The sequence below is a fragment of the Mesoplodon mirus genome (assembly GCF_964341445.2).
Source record: "Mesoplodon mirus genome assembly, chromosome: 17".
Classification (NCBI taxonomy): domain Eukaryota; kingdom Metazoa; phylum Chordata; class Mammalia; order Artiodactyla; family Ziphiidae; genus Mesoplodon; species Mesoplodon mirus.
In genome coordinates, this window is record NC_138993.1 from 1,451,600 (window position 1) to 1,475,238 (window position 23,639).

The following is a 23,639-nucleotide window of genomic DNA, read 5'->3' on the forward strand; positions in this document are numbered from 1 at the left end:
GACGTGGGTCATGTGCCCAGTACCAACTGGTCAGGGACTGTGACCCTGCTTGGTTGGTCTTGAAACTGGGCTGAGTTCAGGGAAAATTGGAGCGTTTTCCTTTAAGGGGGTAGGAGTGGTGGGCAGACAAAAACGTCAAGTATCTACTGCATAAGGATGTGAGGGATAGTCAGCTGAGCAGAGTGGGTGCGAGAAGCCATCTGGGCAGAGGCAGCGCGTGTGAAGCCCAGGGCAGGAAGGAAGGGAAGGAGAGGAAAGGCCGGCTGCCGGCTGGAGCCCAGGTTTTGAGACAAGAGGGAGGGGCAGCTGAGGGTCCAGTCACAGGGGGCGGTCCTGGAGGCCACGTTGGGACCCTGGATTCATCTTGGGAGCAGTGGGAAGACACTGAAGGGTAACTTTTGAAGTTTGATAAGCCGGAAGCATCCTAGTTCTAGGGAACAGAAACTAAGATCACAGGAGGAGAGTGGTAAGGGCCAGGGAAAGAGAAATTCTGGTCAAACTGAATTGAGGGGCCATCACAGGACAGGTGGAGACACCCAGCAGGCCGTCGGAAATGATGAATGGAACGTTCTTTATTTCCCATCTTCAAAAACCTGGTTTCACTCACCACCCCCCCGTGGCTGCAGCACCAGTTCTTTTCTCCCTTCTTGAGCAAAACTCATGAAAAGCGCCGTCTCAGCCCGTGATCTTTGCTTCCTCACCTCCGACCTTTCCAGTCCACTCCAGACGTCCGTCCGGAGCACTGTCAGGATTAAGCAGTGCTGTCAGTAACAGCAATTTTGCCAAGTCCGGTGGTAATTCTGTCTTGTCTTGGATTCTCAGCAATATTGATAGAATCGATCACTCGGCTTGAAATATTTCCTTCCTACTTCACCAGCTGCTTCTTCATCTCCTTTGCTAGATTTTTCTGCCTCTTTCCATCTTCTGAAACGGAACTCCAGGACTCAGCCCTGCGTGCACTTTGAATATACTCCCTCCCTCAAGCAATCTGTCCACTCTGTGGACTTAGGTACACACAGCCGTGGTAAATAGCGTATAAAAGGCTGATATAATTTGGGAGTCACCATCGTATACAAGGCTGACCAGAGCTTACCTGGAAAAATAAAACTAAATATCTTGAATTTTACATTGTACCAATATTTAGCAAAAATTATTACACAGTAGTTCCTAGAACAAAGAATAAATTGTTTTGTTTTAGTGGCAATTTTCTGACAAAACAAAGATTCACAATGTGACAGGTCTTCACATTTGACTTTCAAGGCCCAACCATAAAAGAGGATAATCTTTGCTGCATCAACTTTACTTAGACCGGAAGGATCTTGGGCTCCATGGACAGGGCAGCCTGGAGCTCTCAGACAGCTCTAGAGGCACAGCGGACAGTCCAGAGATGAGCACCTGGCCAGGAGTCCTAGGACCCTCCACAGAGTGAGGCTCAGGCTCTGTTGGGCTGCCGAGCTGGAAGGGGACCTGGAGAGGTTGCAGCCATGTGCTGGTAACAGGTGATTTGAAAGGATGAAACTGACAAGTAAAAACAAAACATCTGTCCTGACAGCAGGCACGTGTCTAATTCCAAATGTCCGAGACACCTACTTCAGTATAGTTACCTAGGCCTGTAAATTCCTCTCTCCCTAAATTAATTTAAGGTGTCATTTGTAAACAACAGTGCCTTAAAAGAGCATTGTTGAAATAAAAGGTGTAAAAGACTTGGGATAGTCATGATAGGACACAGAAGGGCAGGCAGAGCTAGACCCAAGGAAGAAGCCCAGGTCTAGCAACAACTGTCTAGTAGCCCAAGAAGACTGAAAGTGGCCTTATCTGAGTAGCAAACAGTAACGTTTAAATTTCAAAAATTATTTATCCTGCTTCCTAGTATTACTTAAACCATACTCTTCCATTAGGCAGGGTAAATTTGAAATCAGTGAAATAGTAATGATCTTTCAAAACTGAGTAACTGAACTACATGTCAACAAGACTGAGGTTAGACTAAATCAAACTTAATAAAAAGCATTTTATGACATCGGTGTCCATGCTCATCTTTAATATGAGTTGGATTTTCAAAAGGGGAAAGATGTCGGGGAATGTGAAAAACAAAGTAAGAGCAGATTTGCTTTCATCTCATTCTGTTCAGTTTCTATAATGGAAGGATGGATCCACTACAATTTCTGTAGAAAGATACAAATAGAAAATATCAATTAGGTATAACCAGTAGCCTTCAACGAAACAAATGACACTGAAGCCATCTATTTTTACACTCATAATATGGTTGGGAGTAGATTCCCAGTGACACTGTAAAACATGGTAGTGTGGGAGCCTGAGATGCAGGGATCATGAATTCTGGACCAAAAGAGAGATGGGCTGTTACCTAGCTGGTGGATGTCAATTACAAGTGTGTATTAACATTCCAGTGTTCTCCTCAGATAACAAACCTAGTCCCTTTAGGATGGGAACATACTCACTTTCACCAGTTTTCTCTGTTGCCAGCGTCTCGGACGTGCTGTCCTTCACATCGAGGAAGGAACACTTTGCTGGGTGGCACTTCTCTAACTGCTACCGGAGTAGCTAGGTTTGAGTTGTATTTTGATAAAATCTAAAAGAAAGCAAACTCCTTTCACCAAGTCATATGAACAACATAATATAAATTTCGAAGCTGTTATAAAACATTCAAGAAAAACCAAGGAAAATTTGAAGATCTGGGTTATTTAAAACAGAATATTTAGCAGCAAAGACGTTCAATGGCACAGAGATGGAGATATCAGAAGTTTAACTTGGGTGTAGCGGGGATTTCTAAAACTTCTAAATGTACTGCTGGGTTAACGGAAGCAAGCAGCAGTGCATCCCTGAGAGCAAATCAGGCCTTTACAAAGACGTTAGGGAAATCTATATAGGAAAGAGGTGAAATAAATGCTCAAAAGAAAGATCATCAGCTATAAAGATAATAAAAACAAGAATCTGAAATATCAACTATGTTTTTTTTTTGTGATACGCAGGCCTCTCACTGTCGTGGCCTCTCCCATTGCGGAGCACAGGCTCCGGACGCGAAGGCTCAGCGGCCATGGCTCACGGGCCTAGCCGCTCCGTGTCATGTGGGATCTTCCCGGACTGGGGCACGAACCCGTGTCCCCTGCATCGGCAGGCGGACTCTCAACCACTGCGCCACCAGGGAAGCCCTTCAACTATGATTTTTTCACAAAGAGGTAATACATTAAATGCAAGGTTTCCCTCCTTTAACACAAAAATGAAGAGAGAAGGATCACTATGGCAAACTGGAAACTGTATATAATGCCTATAGACAGAAGATGCTCCTTTCTCCCTCAGTTTATTATAGGGCCAAGAATGCAGAAAAGACAGAGAAAGAAGGATAGCAAATACTTTACTGATATCTTAGTATGAGTCCCTTCCAATGGCTTTTGGGTATTTCCCCAAGTAGCTTTATCCTTCTCCATAAGCTAGGAAGGTCTCTAGAATGGTTATTAAGAATTCCATTTGCTTAAGCAATAACTCCCCAACACCGTAACTTTTATCAAGAGGGGATGCTCAAAGAATCAGGCTGGTGGTTACTTAGTAGAGTCAGTAGTTGCTATAAACCAGTAACAGACTACTGGTAAATTATGTTGTACTAAAGAATCAAATATTCTGTGGGAACTCCCTGGCGTTCCACTGGTTAGGACTCGGCGCTTTCAATGCTGGGGCCTTGGTTCAATCCCTTGTCAGGGAACTAAGATCCCACCAACCTCACGGTGGCCAAAAAAAAAAAAAAAAAAAAAAAAACCCAAAAAGAATCAGATATTCTAATATATTTAAACAAATGTTTCTCAAACTGAGGCCCAAGACATCTCAAGTTCAAGAAACTGTGATACAAGTTATTCATGATACTCCAACTCTGGAAAACTGGAGGGTAAATGACATTTCTGACTTTGCTCGAAACACCAATGGAAACAATGGTCACCATGGTGATCACATTTGAACAATGATTAGAAAATATTATAAGAATACATTTCAGAACATGAAGTTAAAGAGAAAATGCCTCATGAGGGAACAAAGGCATGATGACATCACTAGCTTGTGCTCAGCTCTGAAGAGCCTTAGCCAGGTGGTCTTAGACAGGCTTAACAGCCCAGAATTTAGATTTAGATCCAAATGAGCACATTAGCCCAATGATAAATAACACAGTTAAATATCATTTTCAGGTATTTTCGCAGAAAACAAACAAACGATAGCCTAGAAAAATAACCTGGCGAATATCTTCTGGAATTGTAGTTACTTCTGGAGGTGTAGGTGTTCTGAGCAGATTTTCATAAGAAGAAATCGTAGGAGAAGAGGGATCCGCAAAATTCTCAAAGCACTCGTCTGAATTTAAAACTAACGATGTACTGTCTTTCATTTCCAAGTCATTTGATGAACTATTTGTTTTTGATAATGGATAATTTGTGGCTACCTATAGAATAAAAAGAAATAATTAAATTATGGTGGTATAAAGTAATATAGTAAATAAAAATTGTTAGTCAATTGTTAGTTCTGTTGTGATCTCTAAGTAGGCCCCAAAATGACCCCCTCTTCCCTGACCAAGAACTAAATAAAATCAAGGACACAAAGAAATGGCATGTGGAGGAAAAAGTACCATCGTCATTACTGACGGCTGAGCAAGAGCTTCATGTGAAATCTAAATAGGCCTGTTGGCTGAACCCCAGATTTAGACGGATTCACCACCCAGACTCAGGCAACACTATCCTGGGCCAGGTAAGAGTCGTAGGATGATGAGCTATGCCCTCACTGCTGCCAAGGAGAAAGCCCATTCATGCCAACACGCCCCGTCTCCCTAGGGCAGAGTCAGCAATGAGGCCAGGAACATAAGCAGTGGATTACCACAAGTCGCATGGTGCTATTTAAATTTAATTATACATTAATAAAATTTAAAAAACTGAAAATTAGCACCTCGGATGCACTAGCCACATTTTACCTGCTCAGCAGCTAGCTACCACACTGGATAGCACAGATTACAGAACATTTCCATCACTGCTGGAAGATCCACTGGACGGCCCAATCTACCATATTGGTTGTCTTAAGTGTTCATACCAACTTTAAACAGGGAAGAGGTTCTGATTACACTGTAAATTTGTTCAATGGGAAAAATTTGGAAAAAAAGGCATAAAAATCACCCACAGATAACCACTTTCTGGTGTGTTTCTATCCATTCTTATTCCTTAAAATAAAATATATGTGTATGTGTGTATATACATACACATACATATCATTTTCCATATCATTAAATATTTCTTGAAGACATTCTTTCTATATGTTCTTATCTGTTTTTCAAAACATCCTAGTCACATGACACTGGCTCTTATGGATTTACTGTAATATATTTTGCTTTCCGTTTATCATTTGACATTTAGTTTGTTCCCATATTCTGCTCTTACAAATAATGCTATTCTTCCCTCTATAACTTCATTGTTATAAACCTTTGTCCCAATGTGCCTTAGAATAAATTCTCGTTAAACGGTATGGAAAAATTTTAAAGCTCTTGATATTTGCTGCCCGAATGACCCTCCGGAAACACTGTAAATATACTCCTAAAGGCTACAACAGTCTACGTTGTTTTTTTTTTTTTTTTTTTTGCGGTACGCGGGCCTCTCACGGCTGTGGCCTCTCCCGTTGCGGAGCACAGGCTCCGGATGCGCAGGCTCAGCGGCCATGGCTCATGGACCCAGCCGCTCCGCGGCATGTGGGATCCTCCCGGACCGGGGCACAAACCCGTGTCCCCTGCAGGCAGACTCTCAACCACTGCGCCACCAGGGAAGCCCCAGTCTATGTTTTTTGAACAGACTGTTTGAGTCTGGAAATAGTGTATCGGATTCACTAGGGAAAAGATTAGCACTTTCAATTTTATGGAAGTTTACCAAAGCTGTGCTGTTCTTTGTAGAAGGGATTTTCAAACCAGGAGTGCAGAATGTAGGTGCCACGGGAGAATGTGTATGCTCAGCATCTAGAAGACACATACAATGGCATGAAATACATATTTGAAAATAAGGTTGAAATAAAGATTTTAACTTTTATATTATAATCTTTGTCAGTTTAATTTGTGCACTTTATTTTTAATAACTTAAGAAATTATAACTCTTGTGTACTTGACTGGACAAGAAAAAACAACTGTCATATTCACAATCTAATTATCATTAGCCCTAATAAAAGTTCAGCAGGGTTGCAAATGCAATACACAACAATGAAGTTCTAGTATAAGATCAACAAACAATAAAAAATATATTTGAAAAAGAATATTTTTCACAATAGCAACAAAAAAGATAAGATACCTACATATAAATCTGTTAAAAGCTGTGTAAGACCTTTATGGGAAAACCAAATTCCTGAAGAAAAAAAAGGAGGAGGAAGAGGGCAAGGAAGGCCACTTGCCCTCCAAGATATAAGGACTTCCTCTAAAGCTGTAGTAACTAAAAGCAGTGTAACACTGGCCAAGGATGGAAGAACTGGCTATTGGAACAGAAGAGAGAACCTAGAAACAAGAACATGTGTATATGGACATTTGCTATCTGTAACAAAGTATGCAAGCACCCTAAAAATACCAAAGAGAAAAAGTAAACATGTTAGCAAAATGATCAAACTGGCAAAAGTTTATTAAGTCTAATCATCAAGTACTGAAAAAGATGGAGAAACAGGAACTCAAACACTGTTGGTGAGAATAAACCACAATAGCAACTCTACAGTGGCAATTTAGCATTTTCTAGAATAAGTAAAGATGTGCATCTCCTTTGATCTAGAAATTCTACTCCAAGATGTGAGAGACATGTGTCCAAAGGACAATTTAACTAGAGCACTGCCTGTAATAGTAAACAAAAAAACAAACAAAAAAACCAATTTAACTATCCCTTAAGAAACAAATGAATAGGGACTTCCCTGGTGGCAGAGTGGTTAAGAATCTGCCTGCCAATGCAGGGGACACAGGTTCAAGCCCTGGTCTGGGAAGATCCCGCATGCCACAGAGCAACTAAGCCCATGTGCCAGAACTACTAAGCCTGTGCTCTAGAGCCCGTGAGCCACAACTACTGAGCCTGCATGCCACAACTATTTAAGCCCAGGTGCCTAGAGCCTGTGCTCCACAAGAGAAGCCACTGCAATGAGAAGCCCGCACACCACAACGAAGAGTAGCCCCCGCTCGCTGCAACTAGAGGAAGCCCACACACAGCAATGAAGACCCAATGCAGCCAAAAATAAATAAATAAAATTATAAAAACAAAAAAACAACACAAAACAGAAAACCAAGGAGGCTGAAGGATAACATTCTAAAATATATCTTACAGGAATCTGAGGAAAAAAATCAAGGAATTAGGGGAGAAGTAATATTATTAAAGAGGTAATATCAGAGAATTTTCCAGAATTAAGGACATGAGTCCTTAGCTTGAAAAATCATGGCTACACAGGCGAATTCTATCAAACATTTAGAGAAGAGCTAACACCTATCCTTCTCAAACTCTTCCAAAATATAGCAGAGGGAGGAACGCTCACAAACTCATTCTATGAGGCCACCATCACCCTGATACCAAAACCAGACAAGGATGTCACAAAGAAAGAAAACTACAGGCCAATATCACTGATGAACATAGATGCAAAAATCCTCAACAAAATACTAGCAAACAGAATCCAACAGCACATTAAAAGGATCATACACCATGATCAAGTGGGGTTTATTCTAGGAATGCAAGGATTCTTCAATATACGCAAATCAATCAACGTGATACACCATATTAACAAATTGAAGGAGAAAAACCACATGATCATCTCAATAGATGCAGAGAAAGCTTTCGACAAAATTCAACACCCATTTATGATAGAAACCCTCCAAAAAGTAGGCATAGAAGGAACTTTCCTCAACATAATAAAGGCCATATATGACAAACCCGCAGCCAACATCGTCGCCAATGGTGAAAAACTGAAACCATTTCTACTAAGATCAGAAACAAGACAAGGTTGCCCACTCTCACCACTATTATTCAACATAGTTTTGGAAGTTTTAGCCACAGCAATTAGAGAAGAAAAACAAACAGAAGGAATCCAAATTGGAAAAGAAAAAGTAAAGCTGTCACTGTTTGCAGATGACGTGATACTATACGTAGAGAATCCTGAAGATGCTACCAGAAAACTACTAGAGCTAATCAATGAGTTTGGTAAAGTAGGATACAAAATTAATGCACAGAAATCTCTTGCATTCTTATACACTAATGATGAAAAATCTGAAAGTGAAATTAAGAAAACACAACCAGGCTTCCCTGGTGGCGCAGTGGTTGAGAGTCTGCCTGCCGATGCAGGGGACACGGGTTTGTGCCCCGGTCCGGGAAGATCCCACATGCCGCAGAGTGGCTGGGCCTGTGAGCCATGGCCACTGAGCCTGCGTGTCCAGAGCCTGTGCTCCGCAACGGGAGAGTCCACAACAGTGAGAGGCCCGCGTACTGAAAAAAAAAAAAAAAAAAAAGAAAACACTCCCATTTACCATTGCAACAAAAAGAAGAAAATACCTAGGAATAAACCTACCTAAGGAGACAAAAGACCTGTATGCAGAAAATTATAAGACACTGATGAAAGAAATTGAAGATGATACAGATAGATGGAGAGATATACCATGTTCTTGGATTGCAAGAATCAACATTGTGAAAATGACTCTACTACCCAAAGCAATATACAGATTCAATGCAATCCCTATCAAACTACCACTGGCATTTTTCACAGAACTAGAACAAAAAATTTCACAATTTGTATGGAAACACAAAAGACCCCAAATAGCCAAAGCAATCTTGAGAAAGAAAAACGGAGCTGGACGAATCAGGCCCCCTGACTTCAGACTATACTACAAAGCTACAGTAATCAAGAGAGTATGGTACTGGCACAAAACAGAAATATAGATCAATGGAACAGGATACAAAGCCCAGAGATAAACCCACGCACATGTGGTCACCTTATTTTTGATAAAGGAGGCAGGAGTATACAATGGAGAAAAGACAGCGTCTTCAGTAAGTGGTGCTGGGAAAACTGGACAGCTACATGTAAAAGAATGAAATTAGAACACTCCCTAACACCATACACAAAAATAAACTCAAAATGGATTGAAGACCTAAATGTAGGCCAGACACGATCAAACTCTTAGAGGAAAACATAGGCAGAATACTCTATGACATAAATCACAGCAAGATCCTTTTTGACCCACCTCCTAGAGAAATGGAAATAAAGACAAAAATAGACAAATGGGACCTAACGAAACTTAAAAGCTTTTGTACAGCAAAGGAAACCATAAACAAGGCGAAAAGACAACCCTTAGAATGGGAGAAAATATTTGCAAATGAAGCAACTGACAAAGGATTAATCTCCAAAATTTATGAGCAGCTCATGCAGCTCAATATCAAAAAAACAAACAACCCAATCCAAAAATGGGCAGAAGACCTAAACAGACATTTCTCCAAAGAAGATATACAGATTGCCAACAAACACATGAAAGAATACTCAACATCATTAATCATTAGAGAAATGCAAATCAAAACTACAATGAGATATCATCTTAAACCAGTCAGAATGGCCATCATCAAAAAATCTACAAACAGTAAATGCTGGAAAGGGTGTGGAGAGGCGGGAACCCTCTTGCACTGTTGGTGGGAATGTGAATTGGCACAGCCACTATGGAGAACAGTATGGAGGTTCCTTAAAAAACTAAAAATAGAACTACCATACAACCCAGCAGTCTTACTACTGGGCATATATATACCCTGAGAAAACCATAATTCAAAAAGAGTCATGTACCACAATGTTCACTGAAGCTCTGTTTACAATAGCCAGGACATGGAAGAAACCTAAGTGTCCACTGACAGATGAATGGATAAAGAAGATGTGGCACATATATACTATGGAATATTACTCAGCCATAAAAAGAAACGAAATTGAGTTATTTGTAGTGAGGTGGATCGACCTAGAGTCTGTCATACAGAGTAAAATAAGTTAGAAAGAGAAAAACAAATACCGTATGCTAACACATATATATGGAATCTAAAAAAAAAAAAAAGTCATGAAGAATCTAGGGGCAGGATGGGAATAAAGACGCAGACCTAGTAGAGAATGGACTTGAGGACACGGGGAGTGGGAAGGGTAAGCTGGGACGAAGTGCGGGAGTGGCATGTACATATACACACTACCAAATGTAAAATAGATAGCTAGTGGGAAGCAGCCACATAGCACAAGGAGATCAGCTCGGTGTTTTGTGACCACCTAGAGGGGTGGGATAGGGAGGGTGGGAGTGAGGGAGACTCAAGAGGGAAGAGATATGGGGATATGTGTGTATGTATAGCTGATTCACTTGTTATAAAGCAGAAACTAACACACCATTGTAAAGCAAGTATACTCCAATAAAGATGTTAAAAAAAAAGAAAAATCATACTAAATTCTAAACATAATACATAAAAATCTTATAGACTACCAGGGAAAAAAGACAGATTTTCCACAAAAGAAAGCTAATCAGACCAATAGCACTCTGCTCACCAGCAGCTCACTAGGTCACAATGGAATACTTTCTTTAAAACTTTCAAGAAAAATAAGCTGTCAATCTAGTCGTCTATATCCAGCTAAATTATCATTCAAGAATGAGCAACGACATTGTAAATCAACTATACTTCAATAAAAATTTTAAAATAAGTAAATAACATAAATGATAGCACGGGGTGGGGAAGAATGAGTGACACAAAAAAAGGGAAATCTAAACCCAGAAGGAATGAGTGGGATAAAAGAAGCAATGGTAAACAAATTACTAAATTTTAGTAAGTAGAGACTATAAAAGCTGTAATAATCATAATTTTGTGCCATAAAAATAGGGTCAAACTAAGTACAGTTGAAACTCTATTAACAAGCCTCCACTTAACCAAATTACTAATGGGTAAACGTAAGCATTCTGTTCCTTCCATGAAATATACTGCTGATGGTATATTAAAGGATATTAGTTGGTAAGCTATTCTTTAGAAAATCCATCCCATTTCAGAAGGCCTAAAGATATTCTCCTTTATCATTTTCTAAAAAGTTTATAGTCCATTGGGAATTGATTTCTGAGTATGATGTGAAGGAGGTAGTGGTTCATTCTTTCTAAAAAAAAGGCCTCTATTCAATATAATCATGCTCTTATAAGTTGAGCTCAGCTTACTATGAGTCAGTTGTATTTTTTTTTAATTCATTTATTTTTATTTTTGGCTGCTTTGGGTCTTCGTTGCTGCGTATGGGCCCTCTCCAGTTGTGACGAGCAGGGGCCACTCCTCCCTGTGGTGCACAGGCCTCTCACTGTGGTGGCCTCTCCTGTTGCAGAGCATGGGCTCCAGGCATGCGGGCCCCAGTAGTTGTGGCTTGCGGGCTCCAGAGCGCGCGCTCACCAGTTGTGGCACACGGGCCCAGTTGCCCCGCGGCATGTAGGATCCTCCCAGTCCAGGGCTCGAACCCGTGTCCCCTGCATTGTCAGGCGAACTCCCAACCACTGCGCCACCAGGGAAGCCCCCAGTTGTATTTTTTCAAACCTGTTTATGCCAGCAATATTTGTTAATTTAATAACAAGTCAGTGCAAATAGCACAAAAAAAGAATTTTTCTGAAAACATGTCCAAAACTTTGGAAAGACCTGATAGACAAGTTACTTTAAAAAAATTTCCAATAAATGTGGTATAGACCAGATGATTATAAATAATTATTCAGAGAAATCATAAAACTCTAGGATTTTTCATTTTATATTATGTGAAAACCAGTGTTTTCATGTTTGCTGGGACAAATATGAAAACACTACATGAATATGATTTTAAGTTTTTGTACTATTAAAAAAACCCAAAATTTGAAACGGTAGCTGATGTATTCTGGGAGTGGTTTACATAAGGAAGATAATGTAGAAATCTAATCAATAGGCTGAAGCTAAACTAAAACAAAAAAAGGTATTATTGGCTCTACATCAAAAGATTGGTGAATGGGGCTTCCCTGGTGGTGCAGTGGTTGAGAGTCCGCCTGCCGATGCAGGGGACGCGGGTTCGTGCCCCGGTCTGGGAAGATCCCACAAGCTGTGGAGCGGCTGGGCCCGTGAGCCATGGCCATTGAGCCTGCACGTCCGGAGCCTGTGCTTCACAACGGGAGAGGCCACGGCAGTGAGAGGCCCACATACCACAAAAAAAACAAAACAAAAAAAAGATTGGTGAATGAATATATATTTATATGTTTTAAGTTAAAATGTTAAAAACAAACAAGCTGAAAAATACTGAATACAATCAGGAAGAGTATGAAAAGCATTCCAGAAAATTATATTTCTCTTGTATGAAATCATTCTGAACCTGAATGCAATGGCACTTCCTATAATTCAGTATTATGAACTGAAAAGATGCAGAAGGCTGTTAGAATGTCTAAGGTGATAGAAACTTTTTTTTGTACAAAGATAGTCTGAAAAGAGTACAGCTGAGAAGTAACTTGATTTTCACACTTACCATTTTTTTCCAATGGCTGGGTTATGGGGCCAGGAGTGGCAAAGATATTATTGTTGGTCACTGGTTCTGTTTCTATGGCCCCCTTACTGGTGTGATTCATAAGGAAATAATAAGGTAAAAAAAAAAAGTGAATATTTAACCTCTGGAAAAAAATTTAATCTTACTATATACATATATACCATCAAGTCTGGACAAATATTCAGTTATGTTTTATGGAACAGTAGTCCCATGGAACAAATTGTTTTTTTGTTTTTAAATGTATATCCATGCCTCAAACAAAGGTTAAGAACCATTTTGTATTGACAGTTTTGACTTAGAAGTGGGTTCAAAGTTTTTAACGTAGGGACATCCCTGGTGGTCCAGTGGTTGGGACTCTGCACTTCCTCTACAGAGGGGCACAGGTTCAATCCCTGGTCGGAGAACTAGGATCCAACATGCCGTGTGGCCAAAAAAAACCAAAAAAAACTCTGACTTAAAGGAAAGCTATGAGTTCAACTCATTAGTTCAAACATAGGAATTGTATAGCTCATTGCTTCAAAAATCATAAAGTGGAATTTTATACCAGTATACAGATAGAGATTAAGAACATTTTTTTAGACTAAGAAGACTGATCCTGCTATCTTAAGGTAGTTCTAGCCAATTACCCAGATGTCTGAAATACAGTTATAAAGAATATCACTGAATACTAGAAGATGGTTCAATTAACCAACTGTCCTAGTATAATTTACTGAATAATCTTTACTTCAAAAACACCTTCAGTATATATTAAGTTATTATGTAAATTAGAGGCTGTCTCTGGGCTATTCTGTTCCTGCAATAGGTCCATTCTGTCACAATTTTACACTGCTTTACTTGCTGTAGCTTTATATATTTTAATAACCAGTAGGTTAAGTCCCCTCATTACTGTTATTTTTCATTATTTTCTTAGTTATCCTTACTTTTTATTCTTCCAAATAATTTTAGAAAAATTCTGTCAAATATCCCTCACTTTCTACCTTAAAAAAATCCCAAGGAGGTTTTATTGTAATTGTATGATATCCATAAATTAAGTTGATATGATTGAACATCTTAATAATATTCAGTCATTCTATTCAGGAATATGGTCTGTTTTTTCATCCTAATTTTCCCTTTATATAACTCAGAAATATTTAATGGTTTTATTCATATAGGTCTTTCACATACAATTGGCATGAGTATTTTACCTTTCTGTTTCATATCTGAATGATTTCCCCCCTGTATTTACCAATTAGTTATTAATAAAATATAGGAAAGCATATTAGTTTAAATAGTTATAACTATATAAAATATATCTTATCAATATATCAGCTTCTTTCTTGAACTTTTATTATTTCTATAAATTTTAGATGTGACTTTCTCGAGTTGCCCAGGCACAAAACATGGCCTAGAAATACATCAGAGTAATACTTATTTGTTTCCTATCTCATTACATTGGCCAGAACATCAAGAATGACATTAAAAAAAAATGTTTAATGGTTGTAACAGATAGCTTCACTATTAAGTTAGATATTCATAGTTTATTATGTTAATGAAGTATCTTTCCACTTAGAATCTGACCAGTTTAAATGAAGAACAGGTGTCAAATTTCATAAACTTCCTTACTGAGGAATAATAATAGGATAATCTATTGAGACTATCCTAGTTTTTTTTTTTTTTGCGGTACGCGGGCCTCTCACTGTTGTGGCCTCTCCCGTGGTGGAGCACAGGCTCCGGACACGCAGGCTCAGCAGCCATGGCTCACGGGCCCAGCCTCTCCGCAGCATGTGGGATCTTCCCGGACCGGGGCACGAACCCGTGTCCCCTGCATCGCCAGGTGGACTCTCAACCACTGCGCCACCAGGGAAGCCCTATCCTAGTTTTTAATTAATTTTATTTTTGGCTGCGTTGAGTCTTTGTTGCTGCGCACGGGCCTTTCCAGTTGCGGCGAGCAGGGGCTACTCTTCGTTGTGGTGCATGTGCTTCTCACTGTGGTGGCTTCTCTTGTTGCAGAGCACGGGCTCTAGGTGCACAGGCTTCAGTAGTTGTGGCTCATGGGCTCAGTAGTGGTGGTGCATGCATGAGCTTAGTTGCTCCACGGCATGTGGGATCTTCCTGGACCAGTGCTCGAACGCGTGTCCCCTGCACTGGCAGGTGGTTTCTTAACCACTGCACCACCAGGTTAAGTCCTCTACTTGTTTTTCTTGTTGAATCATAGAAATGGTGTATTTTATGAGTTCCCAAATACTAAACTATCTTTGCATTCCTGGGATAAGCTTAATGTGGAAGTTATGCATTATAGTTTTACTATTCTGTAGAATACAATTTATGTTTTTTGTTTTTTTTTTTTTGCAGTACGTGAGCCTCTCACCGTTGTGGCCTCTCCCATTGTGGAGCACAGGCTCCGGACGCACAGGCTCAGTGGCCATGGCTTACGGGCCCAGCCGCTATGCGGCATGTGGGATCTTCCCAGACTGGGGCACGAACCCGCGTCCCCTGCATCGGCAGGCGGACTCTCAACCACTGCGCCACCAGGGAAGCCCTAATTTATGAGTATTTTAATTGGGATTTTAACATGTATAGTATTATACCCTATAGTATTTCTAATAGCTTGAAAAGTAAAAAATATAGCCCATAGTTCCTAATTTTGCCATTTGCATTAATGTTTAAATAAAAACCAATTCTTCAACATATCAGTTTTACCCTTCTGAAAATATTTTGTAATGACATTTTATCTTTAGTGTTTACTCCCTTCACTTTTCCCCACAATTGTGGGGTTTTTTTCTGACACTTTGAGTTGAATGTTTATTCTCCTTCTTTAATAACTAGAGTTCTTAAAGGTATGGATTTATATGTGGTACTGTGATGTGCGGTATTTTCATTTTCATTGTAACTAATTAATTACTACTTCCATACTAATCACTCCCCATCTCTTTAGTCTAGCATGGAATTCATCACTGCGCTTCAAATTCATATTAAAATACCTAAGCTTAAGAGCACCTCAAAACCAACATGTAAGGAAACTCATCAGCTTTACTGCAACCCAAGCTGCAGGTATTCCTATTTTAGTTCCCTAGCATCACTTCAGGCAACAAAACAGAAATCTGTGATTTACCCAAGATCCTCTTCTGTTCCCAAGTCTCCATACCAAATCAGTCATACATTTTTTTGTTTTTTCTTTTTTGCAGTACACGGGCCTCTCACCGTTGTGGCCTCTCCCGTTGCGGAGCACAGGCTCCGGACGCGCAGGCTCAGTGGCCATGGCTCACGGGCCCAGCCGCTCTGCGGCATGTGGGATCTTCCTGGACCGGGGCATGAACTCGTGTCCCTTGCATCGGCAGGTGGACTCTCAAACACTGCGCCACCAGGGAAGCCCGGGTCATAAGTTTTTAATAATTTTACTTTTATTTTATCCCTTCTTCTCTATCCTACCATATACCATCTGTTTTCAGGCTCTTACCATTCCTTCTATATCTTATAACCTGAGGAAACTAATAGCTCACACTTCACTGATGGAATTGGTGATTCAGAGAAGTTTGAAATATGAAGTATCTGAAAATCTCTGAAGGAAAGATATTGTCTGAAACATATTTCTTCTAGGGAAAAAAAAATCAATAAATACAAAAGATTTAGAAAGTTAGATAAAATGCTCCTTTTAAGAAAGCTGCTTACCTGTTATTCTTCACATTTTTAAGTCCCATTGTATAATCTTCATTTAAACACACAGTATATTCAGAGATACCAAAGTGTTCTAATTTAGGAGTCACACACTCAAAATCATCCATCTTTAGTGCACATCTGGGAGTTTTTACTAGTGGCCGTTTGGAAAACGGAGTTAAAATTTTTGGCTCTTCCTTCTCGTTGTTTACTGCCTGGGGAGGGTTTGGCAGCACTTGGGATATGATGTACCGCTCAAGTCCAAAATCGGAAAGTTGTGGACTACGTGGAGGCTTCTCAGAAACAGAACTGCTTGGAGGAGCAGAATCCGACAAATCACCCTTCTCATCAGGCTTCTCAGGATTTTCCTGTTTATTGGACTCTGGTTTAGAGTCAATGACTTCTTGCTCATCCACTGGGAGGAAAAATCAAGGTCATATTCTGGTCAAACATCAGACTAGAAAATGTCATATACTAAAACCACATAAAACAGCTCCATTTGAAATGTCCCAAATCATCAAAGGTCCTGACTCTCTCCTTATTTTCTAAGGTTTTATTTCAATTGTCCCCTTAAATTTCTGACATGTACCGCCTTGTCCACCCATATCTCATCTAGGGGATACATAAGAGAAGGGGAGTAAACTAAAATGTTAAAAGATGAAAAAACAATACTCACAAATAAAAGTGTAATTTCCTTACTTTCTCAGTTAATGTGATTTACCAGTCTTTCTTAACATATTTTGAAACTATCTTATCATGTAATGACATTTAATTACAGTGTGGAGTTAACTACAATCTAGATTTAACACAAAGTAAAATAATATTATTTTAGATTTCTAACTTACAGATGGCCTAAGGTAAAAAGGAAAGACTGTTACCAAATATAAATTTTTAACCTAAGTCAGTCTGGAACACCTGTATCAAAAACCTAGTTGAGAGAAATCAGAGGAGAAATTAGTGAGACAAGTAGTTTCTCAATCTTTAATAGGTTATATCTGACTCCAGACCCCCATATGCTGAACCACTATGCTGTACATTTCAGACTAAATAACTTTACTAACAACTATACTTCTTCCCACAGTCCTCTGCCATTTCCTGGGTACACCACTGGTTAACAAGTTTGGTGTGGAACTTAGGTTGGATCCAGGATAGCACTTACAATGCCAAGACAGAGTTCAAGAAGGAGAAATACGCTTTTGGTGTGAGAGACAACAGAAAGTGAAAGAGGATATGTAGAAAGAAGGTAAGTGGATTTGGTCAGGATTTGGGCAGAGATTAATTTAACAAATGGTAGGGCTTTGGTGAGACAGCGAGACAGCAAGGTATAAAGGTATAAAGTAGAGAATGGAATGGTGGAAGAAAATGCAGAATGACAAATATAAAATGTGTATTAAAGAAATGTAGTATGAAGTAGAGAAGGAAAATTAACCAGTAATTGGAAAGGGCTGATAGAAAGAAGAGACAGAGGAGAGGGTGAGATGAAGGAAGAGAAACTAAAATGTATTTAGAATCCACGATGGGATAGGCATTTTTTTTTTTTGCGGTACACGGGCCTCTCACTGTTGTGGCCTCTCCCGTTGTGGAGCACAGGCTCCGGACGCGCAGGCTCAGCGGCCATGGCTCACGGGCCCAGCCGCTCCGCGGCATGTGGGATCTTCCCGGACCGGGGCACGAACCCGTGTCCCCTGCATCGGCAGGCGGACTTTCAACCACTGCGCCACCAGGGAAGCCCAGGATAAGCATTTTTATATTTAATTTTTACTCCATTTAATTTTCATATTAACTACTCCAAGCACAAAAAAATCTTTGAATATTTTTTCCTCATTTAAAAAATTAAGGTACTTAACAACATTCTGGAGAACATTCAGCTGATAGAATTTAAAGAGCCAAGATCTGAACCCACATCTTTTGATTCTAAATGCTGCCATATGTTTAAGCATTCGGAGGCAGTTAATAAAGAGATTTGTTTTAGATGATTTTGAACAGATAACATTTGGTTGCTAAATGAAATATTAATTGTAACAAACACATATTTATTGAAAGAAATGGGAAATAAAATTTTTGAAAATTTCCTGTTTGTTGCATCCTTTTTAAGAAAATACCGGGAAGGGACTTCCCTGGTTGGTCCAGTGGCTAAGACTCTGTGCTCCCAGTGCAGGGGGCCCGGGTTTGATCCCTGGTCAGGAAGCTAGATCCCACACGCTACAACTAAGACCAACGCAGCCAAATAAATAAATAAATAAATAAATATTAAAAAGAAAATACTTATACTTTTTTATTTTTTAGGAGTCATTACAGATTGAAGGAAGTGAAGGATTGAAGGAGGTACACACTTTTTCTATGAAGATATTACTTTCCTTGTTTTGATTGGCAACCGAAATGAACTAGGATGGGATATTATTTTTTTGTGCATGATAAGCCACGACATGTTAAATGTGAAGGATGCACCATTAAAAAAAAAAGTTATAAACTTTGATTTTGTGGCTTTTGGTCCTTGGAAGAGCTGCTGATTCAGAGCTGTTCTGGCATTGTGCTTTCTGTTAATTTTGAGAAATGTTATAAGAACTACCAAAAAACCTATTGTTGAATTTATTACAAGGCTGTCACTGACGAGTTTAATAAAATAAAGTTATCACCATTATTACTACCTCTTAGGAAGGTATTAGCACCTCTAGTTCACTAGTGAGGAAAAGCAATTTAGAGAAATTATCCAAGGTCACACACACGTAGTAACTGGTGGAACCAGTTTCTGAGTAACCAAAGTCAACCTGTCCACACCAAAGTCAGCTGAACTCTTTCCATTATACCATGCGGATTATTTAATACACCTTCATATATATCCTCGATATATACATATTTGTTGACTCTAATTAATGTTTTATTTATGTACAAAGACTCTCATAACAGAAATGAAGACACTGAAGCATACTGAAATTAGTTACTCACAATTATGGGTATAACAATAATAATAGTTAACAATGGGTGATTAGCATACGAGGTACTGTTCTAAGCAAATTTTATCTCATTTAATCCTTATACAGCCTCAGAGGTAGATACTGTTAAACATATCTACTTTATAGGACTTCCCTGGTGGTCCAGTGGTTAGGACTCGGTGCTTTCACTGCTGTGGTCCTGGGCTCAGTTCCTGGGCTCAGTTCCCGGTCGGGGAACTAAGATACTGCAAGCCATGCGGCGCGGCCAAAACCAAAAAAAAATTCTCTCATTTATAGATGAGAAAGTGAGGTACAAAGTTAAGTAACTGGTCAAAGATTAATACAGCTAGTAAGTGGTGAAATTAGAGATTTGAACTCAGGCAGTTTGACTCTAAATTCTAAACCATCATGCTATCCTACCCTTCATTAGAATTTTAGAACTAAAAAGGACTTTAAGAATTTATATAGCCCAAAATCTCTCATTCTATGGAAGAAGAAACCGAGAACGAGAAAAGTGAAATAGCATGCCTTAAGGTTCGTCTCTCAGCTGTTTACTGGCAGAGCTGACCAGAAACCAACTATCCTCAAGTCACATAGATTTATCTTGTACCCTTCTTTCATCTAGCATTGTGTTGGTTCTCATCCAGCATTTGCAAAGGAGAGCAAGAACTGTCTTTATGTTGCACCACTGATCGGCACTGCATCCAGAACACAGTGACTGCTGAATACATGATCAAAGGACTATCACATAATGGCAGAGTCAGAACTAGAAACAATGGCCAAGCCTATAGTAGTCTTAATCATGCTGCCTTCTTTCTTTAATACTAAAACAAATGCTATAAAATGCAAGTTATTCACACCTGAATTTTCCTTAGCACGTGGATTATATCCATACTTCTGGAAAAACTCTCTTATTTTCATGATATCCATTGAATTTTTTTTCATCAGTACTTTTGTTGCCTTTATGAAACCAATGCTTTCTTGACTTTCCAAGCGTGCTTCATCAAGAAGAATATTGACATCATCCTTTTATGAGGAAAGAAAGTACATTTTAACTTTTGACTAAGTCTAGTTAGTTTTTTTAAATTACCACATAAAAATGATAAATTAATATTGTAGGATTGATACCTTTAGAGTCCGGACTTCTGAATGAAGGTCATGTAAAACTCTCATTGGATAATCTTCAAAGTCTTCAATATGAATATTGAAAGAAAACAGTATAACAAGGAAAAGGAGGAAAAAGAAAGAAAATGTAATTTAGTATAGTTATTTAGAATTATAAAATCCTTGTAGATACTTATTTATAATTTATATCCTGTCATTTGCAAAGAAAAGTGTTAAGACTTTTCTTTAAAATTTTTATTAAACTATAACATACATACAGAAAAGTATAGAAATCATAAGTATATAGTTTGATGAACTTTCAAAGTGAACATACCTATGTAATCAGCACTCAGATCAGGGACTGGAGGAAGGAAGAGGGAATGTAGTCCTACTTAACTGTTTTTCATTTATGGTGAGCACGTTTTGGTTCCTATTTTTAAAATCTTTGCCAGTGACAATGCTTTTGTTTTCTTCTAAAAGCCTTATTGTTTGGCCTTTTGCATTAATTAAATTAAATTAATTAATTAATTTATTTTTGGCTGCACTGGGTCTTCGTTGCTGCACGCGGGCTTTCTCTAGTTGCGGCGAGCAGGGGCTACTCTTCATTGCGGTGTGCGGGCTTCTGATTGCAGTGGCTTCTCTTGTTGTGGAGCATGGGCTCTAGGCACGCGGGCTTCAGTAGTTGTGCCACGCGGGCTCAGGAGCTGCGGTGCTTGGGCTTAGTTACTCCACAGCATGTAGGATCTTCTGGGACCAGGGCTCGAACCCGTGTCTCCTGCATTGGCAGGTGGATTCTTAACCACTGCACCACCAGGGAAGTCCTGGCCTTTTGCATTTAGAGCTACAATCCATCAGGAATTGATTTTTGTGTATGGCAAGAGGTAAGGATCAAGATCCATTCTTTTTTTTCCATATGAGTGTGCAATTGACCTGGCACTGAAAAGACATCCTTTACCCACTGTACCATCACCTTTCTTATTAATCAGTTTGTCATATACCTAACATAGAAGCCGTTTTTAAAAAGATTTCTCTTTTCTAAAATATGCCTCCCTTCAAGACTATCTCCTTCCACCTGTTAAAAGTTGACCAATTTTCACATTTGTAGAGATGTGGATGGACCTAGAGACTGTCATACAGAGTGAAGTAAGTCAGAAAGAGAAAAACAACTATCGTATATTAATGCATATATGTGTAATCTAGAAAAATGGTACAGATGAACTGGTTTGCAGGGCAGAAATAGACGCAGATGTAGAGAACAAACGTATGGACACCAAGGGGGGAAAGTGGGGGTGGGTTGTGGTGGTGGTGGTATGAATTGGGAGATTGGGATTGACATATATACACTAATATGTATAAAATGGATAACTAATAAGAACCTGCTGCATAAAAAAAAGTTGACCAGTTTTCATTAGAAAAATGCAAATCAACAACACAATGATATTGTATTTCATACCACTAGAATGACTATAATTAAAAGACAGACAATAACAAATGTTGATGAGGATGTGGAGAAATTGCATCCCTCATTCATTGCTGGTGGAAATGTACAGTGGTGCACTTTGGTAAACAATTTGGTCGTTCCTCAAAAAGCAAAACACAGATTTACCATATGACGCAGCAATTCCACTTCTAAATGCATACCAAAGAGGACTGAAGACATTATGTTCACATAAAGCGTTGGCACACGAGTGTTTACAACAGCATTAGTCATAATAGCCAAAGTAGAAACGACCCAAATGTTCATCAACTGATGGATAAACAAAATGTGGTAAATCCATACAATGAAATATTATTCAGCAATAAAATGTAATGAAATACTGATACATGCTACCATGACAGGGATGAACCTTGCAACACTTCGCTAAGTGAAATGTCAATCACAAAAGACTACAGATTGTACAATTCCATTTATAGGAGATGTCCGGAATAGGCAGATCTGGAGAGACAGAAAGCAGATCAGCGGCCGCATAAAGCAGTGCGGTAGGTGGGAGCAAGATTCTGGGCAGTGGCTGTCAACAGTGACCGGGGTTTGTTTCGCGGGGTTATGAAAATCTAAACTCGGTGTGATGATGGTTGCACACCTCTGTGAAGATACTGAAAACCACTGAATTGTATCCTTTAACATGGTGAATTTTATGAGATTCATAACTGATCATAGAAGGCGAATTTAGGGGATGTTCATTTTCTCTAATTATCACAATTCCATATTTTCTGTAATACATGCAGGCCAGGAACTGAAAAAATTATTCCAGCTTTTTCTTGTAAAACCAAAAGAAAAGAAAGAATGTATGTAACCAGGCAATAGATTGGTAAGGAGGTAACTTAGCACAAGCTTTATGGAAAACTATTCAGCTATGTCTAAAAAATCCAAAACCATTAATACAGTTTTGTGTCTTATAGCGTTATCTCAACTACGTAAACAAAGTCAAGGCAACGCTAAAATTAAGGATGGTAGAAAAGCTACTGAACTATTAATAGCTGTGTCTTCTGACGGTGAAGTTATAGCAAAGACTTATTTTCTTCTTTCTACTTCTCTGTTACCTCAAATTTTTTTGCCGTGCACATAATATTGCTTTCACAGGCACAAGCATAAACATTTTTAAATGGCTGGAAAACTTATAATATAGTTAAAGGAAAATGAGTCTGCGTCTGCAGGGTGCGATATTTTAAGGCGGATTACAGTTATGACGCACAAAATAATCTCAAAATCTGCACTACTCTTGCAACAACTTCAAAAAGTTTCTTAATACAAACGTTAGTGGTGGAGAATTTTGCTTTACCTATATTTTAAAAAGCAGTACTGCGTATTAGCTTTCGTTTTGGCACTACGGTTTGTTGGGAAAAATACTGACACTGCAACTGTGGACCATCTGGGTGAGACTAAAGTCACCCTACATGTCAAGAACAGGGCTGAGCGGCTGCTGTTAGAAGAAACGTTTCATCTTCTCTTGGTCGTATTTTTCTTGATAAGCCCCCACTACGTGCACTTGAAAGCTCGTCGTGTGTAAATGAGCGCGTGCATCGCGAGCCCAGCCTGCCGGCTCGATTAGGGTTTTTAAGTGCGGCTGTTTCTCCGCCTCGCGTCCCTGGTGGGGCAGAGGCTGCGCGCAGCGCTGGGCGGGCCCGGGGGTGCCTGGGGCGAAGGGCGCCGCCGCCTCCCCCGGGAGGGCTCCTCACAGTCAGCCGCCTGTCGGTCGGCCAGTGCGCGCGCCAGCGTCCCTCACGCGGCTCACTCACCGCTGTCCTCTCCGTCCAGCGCTCGCTGTAGCCGGGTCGTCTCGCCGTCCAGGGTGACGGCCAGAGACCGCAGCTTCCCGCAGAAGCCCCGGATCAGATCCATGGACGAGACCCGCGCTCGTCCTCAGCTCCCGCGCACGTTTGAATCCCGGCGCCGGAAACTCCATTGGTTCCGCGACTCGCGCAAGGCCCTTCTCGCGAGAGCTGAAGCTTCGCGCGAGGAAA

At 39.8% G+C, this 23,639-nt stretch overlaps 1 protein-coding gene across 1 annotated transcript; it reads right to left on the bottom strand.

The window, feature by feature from the left end:
- Window positions 1-552: 552 nt before the first annotated feature.
- On the bottom strand, window positions 553-23,610 carry SKA3 (spindle and kinetochore associated complex subunit 3). The gene is made up of 9 exons (XM_082602591.1): window positions 23,415-23,610; window positions 20,202-20,263; window positions 19,934-20,099; window positions 16,156-16,555; window positions 12,490-12,575; window positions 5,898-5,983; window positions 4,232-4,435; window positions 2,457-2,587; window positions 553-2,162 (listed from the first exon to the last, which is right to left on the bottom strand). Exons 1-8 carry the CDS (start codon window positions 23,515-23,517, stop codon window positions 2,459-2,461), a joined length of 1,236 nt encoding a protein of 411 aa, XP_082458717.1. The 5' UTR covers window positions 23,518-23,610; the 3' UTR covers window positions 553-2,162; window positions 2,457-2,458.
- Between the last annotated feature and the right edge of the window lie 29 nt (window positions 23,611-23,639).

Bases quoted from the DNA above. Each gene is read 5' to 3' on its own strand.
- SKA3 (XM_082602591.1), bottom strand. From the start codon at position 23,517: ATGGATCTGATCCGGGGCTTCTGCGGGAAGCTGCGGTCTCTGGCCGTC. The intron at 12,576-16,155 runs GTAAGCAGCTTT...GAATCACACCAG, and splicing joins AAAAATGTGAAGAATAACAG to TAAGGGGGCCATAGAAACAG. The intron at 5,984-12,489 runs GTAAGTGTGAAA...TGTGTCTTCTAG, and splicing joins CCAGCCATTGGAAAAAAATG to ATGCTGAGCATACACATTCT.